Source organism: Peromyscus maniculatus, chromosome 16, assembly GCF_049852395.1.
Source record: "Peromyscus maniculatus bairdii isolate BWxNUB_F1_BW_parent chromosome 16, HU_Pman_BW_mat_3.1, whole genome shotgun sequence".
In the NCBI taxonomy this organism is placed as follows: Eukaryota; Metazoa; Chordata; class Mammalia; order Rodentia; family Cricetidae; genus Peromyscus; species Peromyscus maniculatus.
Window position 1 is genome coordinate 39813713 of NC_134867.1, and position 13915 is coordinate 39827627.

Sequence of the window (13915 nt, forward strand, 5' to 3'; positions counted from 1 at the left end):
AAAACACATCTGTATGCATTCACCAGAGATGACCTCCTTTAAAAGCTTTTCCTGCCCCCTCAAACACCTGTAAATATTTATCATAGCATTAATAGCATTTTAATTACAGTTAATAGTTTTCATGTCTTGTGATCTCTTGAGTTCAACCATGTACCTCAAGTGCTTTTGAATGATAAAAGCCTAGCACTGTGCTTGGTGTGTGACTTGGTCTGTGCAGATTGCCTGGTTTAATATTAACAATAATTTCTTTCACCCTTCAGTGTTTGGTTTGGCAAATTACACATTCATGTTCCACGCTGCACATGCTTGGCAAGTGTTTGAATGAATGAATTAATGAGCCCAAATTTTCCTTAATTGCCCAAAGATATGAGCACAGTGCAACTACATAACACCTATAGACAGATAATTGCACATGATAATAGTTCTTTCCCTTAGCTTCAAATTACCCTGGGCAACATAGCACTCTATTCGTTGTCTTTGGACTCACTAACTGATTTCAGAGTTTGTTGTGGCTTTTATTTTGTTTATTTATTTATTTATTTTGTTTTATGTTTCTGGTTCTTTTTTTTTTTTTTTTTTTTTCTTGAGACAGGGCTTTTCTGTGTAGTTTTGGTGCCTGTCCTGGATCTCTCTGTAGCCCAGGCTGGCCTCGAACTCAGAGATCTGCCTGGCTCTGCCTCCCAAGTGCTGGGATTAAAGGCGTGCGCCACCACCGCCCCGCGTGGCTTTTATGTTGTAATTATCAGGAAAGTGTCAGAATAGCAATTTTTTAAAAGTTCAAGGAATTATCCCCTTAGGTCTAGAATAAAGTCTAGAGGGCCAGCTGATTTCAGCCAGTGCTAATCCGTGGAATTTTGCCCAAAAGAAAAATGGCCTCCTGGGCGTCAGCTCCCTTTTCTATGTGGCCCAATCAAAATGTAGGATCCCGGGCGTCCGCGTCCTCACTTCCGCCTGGCCTTCCCTGACGCCTAAGTCCTCTGCGAGAGTCGCCGCCGCGCTGTGCTTCTTCCTCGGGACAGTTTCCGCAGTGGCTGCGGGCCGGCAGGATGAGCGCGGTGCGGGCGCTGCGGGTGCCGGGCCGTCATGGCTACGCCGCCGAGTTCTCCCCGTACCTGCCGGGCCGCCTGGCCTGCGCCGCGGCGCAGAACTACGGCATCGCGGGTGAGCCCGGGGCCGCGCCGCCGTCGCCGCCGCCGGGGCGGGCGCGGGAACGCGCTTCCGGGGGCGCGCGGTGCCGCCCGCCACCGCCAGGGGGAGACAGAGGCCCGGCGCGTCCTCCTAGGTCCCCTTCTCCCGACAGTGGGCGTTTGAGCCCAGGGGAAAATCTCCAGCTGGTCTTTTTCCTTCCTTAAGAAGGAAGGATGCACTTCTCAGCGCTTGGAAGGTGGAGGCAACAGAGTCACAAGTTCAAAGCCACCTTCAGCTTATACGTAGGGGGACGCTGACCCTGTCTTTTAAAAAAAAGACTAGAAAAGTACTGTGCTCGCCTTTTGCTTTCTCATGGAGAATGGAGAAATTTGCAGAGCTGTCCAGACGCCCGAGCCATGTATTTAGCCTTCTTTTAACTCGTACCCCATCTCTTGTTTACACAGTGTGTGGCAAACCATTGCATAATGTCAGTGATCCGTAGTATTTGTTTTGTCTACCGTAGGGAGAAAAAAAATATGGTTTCTGAAAATCAGTGATAAATAACGTATTTTCTTAGAGTTTTCACCATTAGCTCTTAGGGCTTGCATGGTCAGGTTTTCAGTCCTTGGCCTCCGGTTAGGATGAATACTTTAAGTCTCTTATAAAGGTTCCTTATAAGGAGCTGGTATATTTAAGATTTATTATTTTTTTTAGAGGTGTGTGTGTGTGTTTTGCTTGTATGCATGTCTGCGAACCACAGCCATGCCTGCTAAGGTCAGAAGAGGAGGTTCAAAGAGGGTGTTGGATCCCCTGGAACTGCAGTTCCTGATGGTTGTTAGTCACCAAGTGGGTGCTGGGACCAGAAACAGGGTCCTCTGCAAGCAGCCAGTGAGGCATCTCTCCAGCCCTAGAATTGGTACTTTTTCATCAGTCATGTTTAAGTGGAAGAACTTTAACACCTTGCAAATGAAAACATCTTAGTGATCACACGAACTCAAAGCTTAATTCTTTTAAGACTCTAGTAACACATGGGTGCGCATGTAAGCTTAATTCACTTTGATCAGATATTAGTAGAGTGAGGAGGGTCATCAGGGGAGAGAAAGAGACATTCGGTTTTTTTTTAATCAAAAAGAATTAATTGCTGGCAGATAACTGAAATTAATACTGTTTTAAACATTTGGCCAAAGAATATATGGTATTTCCACCAATACTTTGTCTCAAAATGCCACATTAGATGTGTTTTACATGTATCGTCAAGGCAGGAGCACAGTCTTGGGGGTCTATAAGCACAAAGTTTCTCCTCTGTCAGTAGAGATGGTAGCACTAACTTGAAAGGTTTGTGTGCCTAGCACCTGGCCTGTTTTGAGTTGGCACTTGGGTATTTTCCCCCTATGCTGGTGTCTGGATCTCAGTCAGGCCAGATTAGGTAAGTGAATATTTATGAATCAGGCATACTATGTAACTTGTAGGCCTTTTGATTATGTGGTCACAGTTATTTTAAGGGACATTTGTGGTAGTTAAAGCAGGTCCACCTTGCCTCATGCTCTGTCTTAGATGTGTCCTGGAAGCTTCAGCAGCATGACCGTATTTTTGTTTTTTTTTCTCTGTAGGCTGTGGAACCCTATTAGTGTTGGATCAAAATGAATCGGGACTACAGGTTTTTAGAAGGTAAAGTGTCTGTCTTCTCTGTTGCTGTGGTAAGACACCATGACCGAGGCAACTTAGAGAAGAAAGTGTTTAGTTTGGGTTTGTGGTCTCAGAAGGTTCGAGTCTGTAGTGACAGAGCAGGGCACAGCTGCGCAGGATCAGCTGAGAGCTCACGTCTCGATTCACAACTAGGAGGCAGAGAGATGCATGCTGGGAATGGGGCGAGTCTTTTGAAGTCTCAGAGCCTGCACCCAGTGGCACACTACTTCCAACAATACCACGCCTCCTAAACCTTCCCACACAGTTCTGTCAACTGGGGGCTGAGTATTCAAACGTATGACCTGTGGGGGCCATTCGCCTACAAACCACTGTGGTGGCTCGAATTAGTATTAAGCTTACGTATATTCTCAACCACTGTCAAAGTCTTAATACTATCCCCCTTTGAATATTTGCTGCTAATAGGTTTTGATTTATGATATGAAAAGAAACTTTTGCATTGGCATGATATAGAAATTATTTTTTCTACTTAGGCTTATGGCACATTCTCAAGCTTATTAGTGTCCATTTAGAAACTGCATATTTTGCTGGGTGATAGTGGCGCATGCCTTTAATCCCAGCACTTGGGAGGCAGAGCCAGGCGGATCTCTGTGAGTTTGAGGCCAGCCTGGTCTACAGAGTGAGATCCAGGACAGAAACCAAAACGGCATATTTTAAATTTAAACAGTGTAGTCTGTGGCCCACCCATCTTTGCTGTCTTAAATATCATTTAGCTTTGCTCAAGCCAGAACTAATGCCCATTTTATGGATTACCCAGTGTTTCTCTTCTCTCTGTACCTGTCTTCCATATTGATTGATGGACTCATAATACTTCATTAGGGTTAGTCAAAGGCAGAGAAGAGGGATTCTGTTAGAATGTGACTTCCTGTTCACAGCCCAGGTGAAAGATTTATGCAATAAGTATCATACAGCTCAGAGGAAAGATTTATGGGAGTGTTTAAAATTATTGGTCTCAGTATTTTGAAGCGCTTGCTGGTGCATGCTGGGAGTCACAGGCTACTGCAAGCAGCATGCCCTCAGTAGTTAGCATCATATTAGTGGCTGCAAACCTCCTGTTAGTTCAGCTTTCTAGTTATCTACCTGCACTTCCTGGGCCATTCTTCCTGCCTTTCTGAACCTGTTTCTGGGAAGAACCTGCTTTATTTATCTCTTGTGGTTTGGAAGACCAGATGAGATAATGTGTGTTAATACATGTGGAAAACTAAGGAAAAAAAAACTAACGATAAACTTGAGATTGTTAATCGTTTTCTGATCATGTATTTTTTTTTAAATTCTGGTGTAGCTTTGACTGGAACGATGGATTGTTTGATGTTACCTGGAGTGAAAACAATGAGCATGTCCTTGTCACCTGTAGCGGGGATGGCTCACTACAGCTCTGGGACACCGCCAAACCCACGGGGCCCCTCCAGGTCTACAAAGAACACACTCAGGAGGTAGGAGGGAATCTCTGGGATGACTGCTTTCCTTTCTTAGACTCTGGTTGAAATCTCTTTGGGAATGAACATGGGGAAATGTTTTCAGGGGACAAGGGTAAGCTTTAATGTCTCTTGTTCTTAGTAGATGTCACTTACTATTTTATTATCCAAACATTAAGTAGCTCTTGGCCTAAGACAAGACAAGAAAAGGTCAGGCTCCTCACTAGGCAATACCAGTGCCTCCAGCAGCGTACTGTGGCATCGTTTCCTCCACAGAGCGCCATGGTGTTTCTCGTGCTCTGTGAACATCCCTGCCATGCAGTGCCTTAAGGGGGGGGGGGTGTTCACAGGCTGTGTCATGACTGTCCCTATGCCTTAGAGAGACTCGGAATACATTCAAGTGGCAGCATCAAATACCAACCAGGAGGCTGAATTTACTAAAGGAAATTTAAGATCCATTGTTTGTAGTGTGTGTGTGTGTGTGTGTGTGTGTGTGTGTGTGTGTGTGTGTGTGTAATATGGACTTAGGAAATAGTTTAGACTTTAGAAGAACCAAACTGCATGCGTAAGTTTTAAGAAATGTGATGAAGACATTCTCTTTTGGTGTTTTACCTTGAATGTTTTAACCTCAAAGTAGCAACGGAGCCTTCAGATGCAGACTTGAAAATGTGCTCTCAAATTTTTAACCTACATTTATGCTTGTGTCATTGTAGGCCTTCAGTAAGTGTTTACTAATTAAATGGGAGACCATTAGTGTTTTGTGATAAAAATTGAGCTGTGTGAGCATCCTAGATAACATTATATGCATGGTTACAGTTATTTTAAAAAACCAGTATTCTACTGTTAGAGCTATTAAAAAAATCGGTATTTCTACAATTAGTTCTAAAAATAATGAGTGCTTTCTCTTACTTTCTTGTGTTGGGAGGGCTCCTTGAGTAGTGTGCTGGTGTATGACTGTGGTTCTAGAAAATTCCCTGGGTAATGGCAGCTTTGGTGAAGGAGGAACTCGGGTTTCAGGGTGTTCAAGGAAAGCATCCTTCGGAGCAGCAGGTCCCGAACTCTGACACTGTGACGTTCCATCAGTTTGCTGACAGTTTTCTTGTTACTTCTTGGATAGGGGCTCTTGTAGCCCAGACTGGCTTGGGGTCCCTGTGTAACTGAAAATGACCTTGAGCTGGTGGTGTTCCTGCTTCCATGTCCCAAGGGCTGCCATCACAGCTGTGAACTACCGTGCCTTGCTTATTTTGCTTTTTCTTATACAACTTGTGTTACAGATAACTCAATGTTTTAACTTTTTTTCTTTAGAATTATTCTTTCCTCTCAGGATTTTTTTTTTTTTTTTTTTTACAATTTGTTGCCTTTTATTGATTATTTATGTAAATGATAGAATGAAGGAGTAGATCATGAGGTAAGATCTAGTTACAGGAAATGGTGTGCCTGCTTTAATGTTTTCCTTTATCTTTTGTTTTGTTTTGTTTCTAGACAGGGTTTCTCTGTGTAGTTTTGGTGCCTGTCCTGGATCTTGCTCTGTAGACCAGGCTGGCCTCGAACTCACAGAGATCCACCTAACTCTGCCTCCTGAGTGCTGGGATTAAAGCCATGCTCCACCACCTTTATCTTTAATTACTGTTTTGTCTGCTCCAAAAGTAATAGTCATGAGCCATCGGGTTCATAGCTGTATATATTCATTTGTTTTTAATGTATGTTAAAGCAAACGTGTACTGAATGTATAGACCATTTTCATATAACCAGTGGTCTCTGTACAATCTCTAAGAAATTCTGTATAGAATGTCCCTGATGGCTGATCACCCAATCTTTATGGATTTTTCTATTTCAGGAGCTAATGTATTTGACTTTTAAATTGTCTTAATAATGGTCAGAAAAATGGCTTCTCTGGTGCTCAAATCTACTTCCTATTGCCGCCAATCTTTGCTTCACACCCTTCTCTGAAGAGGTGAACCTCAGCCCACACCTTCTTCCCCTGGAGAGAAACTTTGGAAATAGCCATCATGTCCCTTTGGTTTTCCTCTTTAGGAAACTTGGCATTTCTTCATCTTGTCCTCAGCTGACACTACTTCTGCCCTTCTAGAATTCTCCTTTGATACTCCTCTGTCTCTTTAATGTCCTGCATTTAATAGATTCTGAAATGTCGTGATCGGTACCCCACAGTCTTGAGCCTTTAGTTCTGGTGACATTTTCTGAAATGGTCATGCAGCTTCCCTTGCCATGTCGTGTCTCAGGGTGGGGTGACTTTGGGATCACAGAGAAAGCACTAGATCTTTGGTATGTGAGCTGGGGTTGAGTCTGTTTCCTTTATTCTCTAATTATGAATTGTTTTGTTTTGAGTTGAAGACATACTTTGTTTTGTGCTGTGTGTATGTGTGTACTATTCTGGATTGTTTTCCTCTCATAAGTTTTAAACATTACGTTTTATTTAGGTATGTATTTTATTGGGGGGGCATGTATGTTATATATGTGCACATGTGTGTTCAAGTGTGTGGGAGTGGCACGTATATTATTTGTTTGTGTGTGCAATGTATGTGTGCAACATGTATGTTATGTGTTCGAGTGCGTGTGTGTGTGTGTGTGTGTGGGTGGGTGGCATGTATGTTGTGTGTTTGAGCGTGTGTGCAGAGGCCAGAGGGAGGATTCTGGGTGTCCTTTTCTATCACTTTCCTCCTTATTTCTTTGAGACGGAGTTTCTCACCGAACTCAGAGCTAGCCTAGCAGCCAGGAGGCTCCAGTGATCCTCCTGTGTCTGCCCTCCACCCCCCAGAACTGGGGTTACAGGTGCACAGCCACACCCCACCTTTTATGGTGTCCTGGGGATTAGAACTCATGTTCTCATGTTTGTGCAGCGAACACCCACTGAGCCATCTCTCTAGACCCCGCAGGGTAACGTTTGATGAACACTTTGGTTGTTAGCTAAAAGTGGCTCTTACAAATTTATTGTTTGATTACTACTAGTATTATTATTACCTTTACTGATTTGCTTGTTTATGTGAACCAACAGCCTTTTTGGATGTTTTTTTTCAGTGCACACTCACGTGTTGATACTGACTTGTGTGTTAGTGTGGGCTGCTGTTGAGGAGCAGGGTGTCTATGATTAGTACTAGAATATGTAGTAAGCCAAGAAAACTCACTAGTCACCTACACCCAGTACTCCAGGAGGAGTAGCTTGTAGACAACAGAAATCTATCATAGTTCTAGAACTGAAGTTCAAGGTCAGAGTGCCACAAGATCAAGTTCAGCCTTCTTCCTGCCGTTGACATGATCCTATTGTCTCATCACGTGATAGAAGAGGGTAAAGAATCCCTAGTTTTGTTTGTTTGATTGTTTGAGGTTGATATGTTTCTGCCTACACAAAAGGCCAGGGCAGACCAACTTAAGAACAGATAAATGCAGGTTTATTGGGCATGGCTCTTGGGCGGGTTCACTGGTCCTAAAGAATGGGGCCAGAGAAGTCATGCCCAGGCTAAGACGGGGAGATTTTATAGACCTTAGGCTAGGGGTGATGATGATGTACCAGTCAAGAGCTGGGACTGTGCCCAAGTATGGTCAAAAGCTAGGTCCTAGGGCTGGAGAGATGGCTCAGAGGTTAAGAGCACTGACTGCTCTTCCAGAGGTCCTGAGTTCTATTCCCAGCACCCACATGGTGGCTCACAACCATCTGTAATGAGATCTGGCGCCCTCTTCTGTATACATAATAATAAATAAATCTTAAAAAAAAAAAAAAAAAGCTAGGTCCTAGGCGGGCACTTGGGTGTCATTCCTTTGTTCAGAGTTTTCTCATCACGGGTGGGGTGGGGGGAGGTAGGGCAGACGAGGTTTCCCAGATTGTGCAAGGGAGAGTCAGGGTTCCAGCCCAACAGAGGTAAAGTCTTATTCTTAGTCCTGTAGACCAGGCTGGCCTGGGACTCACTGTTGGCCCTGTTTCCCAAGGGTTAGGATTATAGTCCTGAGCCACCATGCCTGGTGGGAATCCCTTTTATAAGGACACTCACCCCATTCATGAGGACTCTACCCTTCCTATCTAGCTACCTCCTGAAGGACCCACCTCTTCACATCAGATTGGTGGCCATGATTTCAACACATGAGTCTGAGAGTGGTGAGGAAAGGAGGGATGCAAGTCCATTGCATATTCTGAGTACTAAGAAACGAAATAATTCCAGGTCAGAAACTAACGTCTATTTGTGGAATAAATTTGTAACGGAGTGAGCACAGACAGTTCCTGTTTTTTTCACCAGTGTATTCAGGAAAGCTACATTACAAAGTAAAACAACAAGCAATGGATTGTCTCCTGTGCAGCTAAGTTAAACAAGGATGCAGGATGCACATCATGGCTTTGGTACCCTGGGCTTTGAGTTCATAACTTGTATGCAGAGTAACCTTGGATATATTATTTGTTTTTCCTAAGCCCCAGTCTCTTCATTTCTAAACTGAGTACAGGAGTAGTTTAGGTCAGGGTCTTAGGGATGTTTCAACTCTAGCTAGCACTGACTAAATATGAGCTAATGGTATGTGCTTTCATAGTGAGATTGGGAAAATAAAACACTGCATTTCTCTAGACACTTGACTTCTTTCTTTTTCGTTTTTGTTTTTTTGAGACAAGGTTCTCTGTGTAACAGCTCTGACTGTCCTGGAACTCACTCTGCAGACCAGCTGTCCTCAAACTCACAGAGATCCTCCTGCCTCTGCCTCCTGAGTGCTGGGATTATAGGCGTGCACCACCATGCCTGTCTCTAGGTACTTGACTTCTTGTATTTAATTTTAACTCTAAAAATTAGCTTGTAGGGTAGTAGGTTTCCTACATGGGGTTTTCACACATACTTCAATTCCCCCTCCAATTTCTCCACTGTATCCTTTGTCCTCCACCAGTCTTCCCGTCCATCTTGTTCTCCTGCGTTCCTCCTGGGAGAGGAATGTCCGACAGTCAACTTCAGATGGAGCGAAAAGGGGAACGCCAAGATTTAGGTGGGGTTAGGCCTTGAGGATTGAAGGGCTTGTTAGAACCAAAGAGAGGTGGTGGGAGAGATGGCTGGGTGGGTCAAGGTGCTTGCCACCAAACCTAATATCAAAGCTGGAATCCGATTCTTCTCAGTGTTGTTTAACTGGTGTCTGCAGAGGCTGTTACATCTTTTAAGCTCCATAAAATGACTTTGCCTTAGTCAGTGCCGAATATAACAGGGGTGGAAGAACAGGAAAGAATGCAGAGTTCAGCAGATGAACTGAGAATTCTGATTCCTCTGCTTCCTGACTTATGGCAGCACTGTGCTATGGAAACCGAGGTAAAGTGGCCTTCAAGGTGGGTGCAGAAATGCTTACTCCAGTTCCTCACTCTCAGTTTGCCGGTACAGTCTTAAAACTCTGAAAAGTAGTTCTCCTTGCTGAATAGCGAGGCTTGTCCACTTCCCGAATCAGTCTCCCCACTCCTCTCTCCCTCTCTCTTTCTTGACAGTTTGGTCCAGGCTAGCCTGCAACGTGAACCTCTCATCCTCTTGTCTCTGCCTCCTGAATGCTGGGATTGCCGTCTGTCTGGCCATGGCAAGAGGATGTGACACTGGAAATGGAACTCAGATCCCACGGCCTCATGCGTGCCAGGCGGACGCTCTACCAATTGAGCTACATCCCAGCTTGGATTTTTAATTTTCAAGATGTGTAGTTTTCAGGTGCTTATAAAAGCTGATCTTTGCGCTGAGTGTGCCACTGTCAGTGTTCTGTCACAGAGAAGTGGCCTTTATTTATTTAGAGTAATAATGTGCCATGTAATTTAAGTCTTTAAAATGTGAATTAATAACATCTACCCTTTGATAATGACAGATATATATATATATATATATATATATATATATATATATATATATATGGATACTAATAAAATATTAGTATAGAACAATAATCAGTCATGTGCCAGGTGGTGGTGGCGCACGCCTTTAATCCCAGCACTCGGGAGGCAGAGCCAGGCGGATCTCTATGAGTTTGAGGCCAGCCTGGACTACCAAGTGAGTCCCAGGAAAGGTGCAAAACTACACAGAGAAACCTTGTCTTGAAAATTCAAAAAAAAAAAAAAATCAGTCATGTATTTAACACTAGTGTGGTCCCTTTAGACATGTTTATACTTAAAACTGCACAAAAGATTTCTCCACAAAAGAGATTTTTTTTCCCTTTTCATGTTTCCATTTTCGGTGATGCTGGTGATAAACCCAGTTCCCTGTGCATGTTAGACAAGCACGTTACTGCAGAGCTATACTCCAGCTTCTCTTGTTCTCTTTTAAAAGATTGTAATAACTATAGCAAAACATCAGCATGATATATTTCCCTTTGCATATTTAGTCACAGTCGGCCATTTATTTCAGAGTAGATTGCTACATGTGGATTTTAGTGGACTTTAAAATGGCAGTTTAAAATTTAGAAACTGAAGGGAAAACTAATCAGCCTTCTTTGTATTTTACAGCCAGTAGGATGTAGTGTCTGCCATCACTTCGAGGAGCAGCATGTAGTATTTTAAAATCTGCACTGTATTCCGAGTGCTAGCATGCCTGTCCCGGTAGCACATACTATGCATCAGGAATGTCTGAGACTTGTATGATAATCTGCAGTAGCTTGGGGTCATGCCAGCAAACTGACTTGCTTGGTTTGACGGAGCAAGCAGTGTGTGGTACATTGGTGGGAGAGGAAGTTGGGAAAGTGAGTATGGGTCATTTCCCTGTGCAGCCCAAGTATAGTATGGTCCTATCTAATGGCTACCGGCTGAAGAAGTAGATATAATCCCCCCCTTCATCTGCTTCCGCTGCCAGCTATTAGATAGGCCTGTACTACAATTCCGACATTTGAAATGTCCAGATTTAATGTGAAAAAGATATGCAAAATACTTAATTTAGTTGTTCTCAAACTTTGCTGGACGTTGAGCATTGCCTAGGATGCATTAAAATGTTTTCATGCTCAGGTTACACTGTCTGGGGTGTGGAGCAAGTTGTCAGGGTTAAGGAGTCCCAGATGACTCCAATGTGTAGTGTTGTTAGGAAATCACTGCTTTAGCTCCATAGGCATGCGATTCTGATGATCTTGATGTGTTTGCTGCCCAATGTTTTAGAGATTATAATAGAATGTCAACTTAAAGAACCTTTAATAGCCGTGTGGGTTAGTGTTAACTATGAACTCGACACAGCCTAGAGTCACCCTGGAAGAGCAAGCATCTTAATGAGGAGTTATGGAGATCAGGGTGGCCTGTAGGGGGTTCTAGAGCTTCCAGCCCCTGGTGGGCAGCACTGGTCCCCAGGCACGGGGTCCTGAGCAGTGTCAGGAGAGCAGCAAGCGGGCATCAAACGCTTGGTCTCTCTTCACTCCTGACCGCAACTATGATGTGACCAGCTGTTTGAGTTCCGTCCTGCCTTGATGCCTTGAAACGATGGACTGTACCCTGGAACTGCAGGACAAACCCTCCCCTCCCCGATGTTGTTTTTGGTCAAGGTGTTTTTCACAGCCACAGAAATGAAACCAGGACCTCGTTTTTATTCATATTGCATTTATCCAATCTCAAAACTTTCTTTTAAACGTCAAAGAAGAGAAAATGGTGCTTTTAGCTAGATAGAAACTGTAACAAAATGTTTGAGTAGAGGAGGGTTTTCATGCATGATCATTGCTACTGTATCTGTCATCTTTCTCATGCACTCAGTGTGGGTGTCAACACTAGAGCGGGTTAGCCAGGGAGTCATAGATAAGAATTAGAACTCCATCTCCTGTTGTAGAATCCGTTAGGAGACATATGTAGGAGAACTATTCAGTCTTTAAATTTTTTTTTTTTTGACGAAGTCTCTGATGGCTGTCTTAAGTTAGGGTTTCTATTGCTGTGAAAAGACACAATGACCCCCAGTAACTCTTATAAAGGAAACATTTAATTGGGGTGGCTCGCTTACAGTTTCAGAGGTTCAGTTCATTATCATCATGACAGGGAGCGTGGCAGCATGCGGGTAGACATGGTGCTGGAGTAGTAGCTATGAGTCCGACATCTTGCAGGCAACAGGAAGTCAACTGAGGCACTGGGCGGTATCCTGAGCATAGGAAACCTCAAAGCCTGCCCCCACAGTGACACACTTCCTCCAACAAGGGCCATACCCAGTCCAACAAAGGCACATCTCCTAATAGTGCCACTTCCTATGAGATTATGGTGGCCAAATTACATTCAAACTACCACAATGGCTGTGTAGCATAGGCTGGTCTTGAAGTTGCTATGTAGCCAAGAATGACTTTGAACCCAGGACTCTCCTACCTCAGCCTCTCAAATGCTGTGATTATAGGAATGTGTCACCAAGACTGCCTTTATTCAGTCTTATTTTATAACTTTATATGAAACTGGAAATTACTTTTAGTTTTGTTATAAGCTCATATAAAGTTTATCTCATGGAAGAATTGTTTTAAGATATATAATACTTAGATTTTATATAAGAAGAATATAGTTTAATAGACACAGCTAATAGTTTAAATTATTTGCTTTATTTGTTACAAATATATGCTATATATTAATTTCAAAAGAACCAATGGAAATGCAGTTCTAAAACTAACAATATCTGTTGCATGTAGAGCAAGTGGGAGAAAAGGGGCACCGATACAGAAATGGAAGTGAGATTTCTCTAATTATAACTCACTATAATTTTACAAAATTAGAAAATGTTTGAGAAAATTCAAAATCACAATTTAAAGCAGGACAAAAAAGGCAATACTAAAGAAATTGCCTAGGGCCTGGTAGCTGACCATAGTCAAGTGTTGGAAACCATTCTTTCCAGTGACTTTAAAAGTATGGTGGTGTGATTGCCATCTCTGGTGTGGTTTGTCTCATGAATGGAAAGAAATTTTAAACCTCATTCAGAAAAATCAGTGTCGTTACTTTGAAAGTCTCATCTGTGTATCATAAGATGATGCTTAACAACAGTCGTGCCATTGAAACCAACCATTTTACTGTGAGAGAAAAGAGGTTTGGGAATAAAGAAGATATATAGGACATTTATCTTAAAATGGGGGGTGAACTAGCTGCGTAAACTTGTGACTTATTTTTCCTCTGTTCAAAATGTGTATTTCCTGGGTCTTGGCCCTGTAAAGAGAAGCACTCCCTCCTCTTCAGCAGTGAGCTTCCTTAGTGCCTAGAGGCAGCTTCTAACTTGTCTTCTAGCACGCGCAGTGGGCTTTGGAGAAGTCACTAATTCTAGGACTGGATAGGAGTAGACACGAGGAATCTAAGACATCTTTTCTTGTGTCAGAAAACAAGAAAGCTGTGAGAAGACTTTGGAGCCATGGCCAAAGTTGAGAAGAGATGATTTGAAGGGACTCTCCGTGGCCAAAGATCACACAGTCTGAACACTGGCAAGAACAAATGAAAACACTGAATACACACACACAGATCCACACAATCATGTGTGTATTTTTTTTTACATGAAATGGTGATAATCAGAAGAAAGTTACCACTGTTAAAGATTAATAGGATTGCCAACTCCTTTTTTCTGATAATTAATGAGGAATCATGGCAGGTCTTGCCTTCTCTGTAGGAATTTGTTGTGGAACAAACAAGACGTTGATTAGAAAATTCCTTAGAGTAGAATCCTGTGAAACATATGCAGAAGGAAAGCGGCAGCACACTGGCACTTAGTGGCCTCTAATGAAGTAGTGACTCTGAG

At 43.1% G+C, this 13915-nt stretch overlaps 1 protein-coding gene across 1 annotated transcript in view; it reads left to right on the top strand.

The window, feature by feature from the left end:
* The first annotated feature begins 942 nt into the window (after positions 1-942).
* The window catches only part of Pex7 (peroxisomal biogenesis factor 7), a 64840-nt gene continuing 51867 nt past the window's right edge, over positions 943-13915 (top strand). Inside the window, exons 1-3 of the mRNA XM_006986107.4 lie at positions 943-1161; positions 2739-2796; positions 4115-4265. Of these exons, the coding sequence (XP_006986169.1) occupies positions 1047-1161; positions 2739-2796; positions 4115-4265 (324 nt within the window). The 5' untranslated portion in view covers positions 943-1046. The remainder of the gene's footprint in view (positions 1162-2738; positions 2797-4114; positions 4266-13915) is intronic.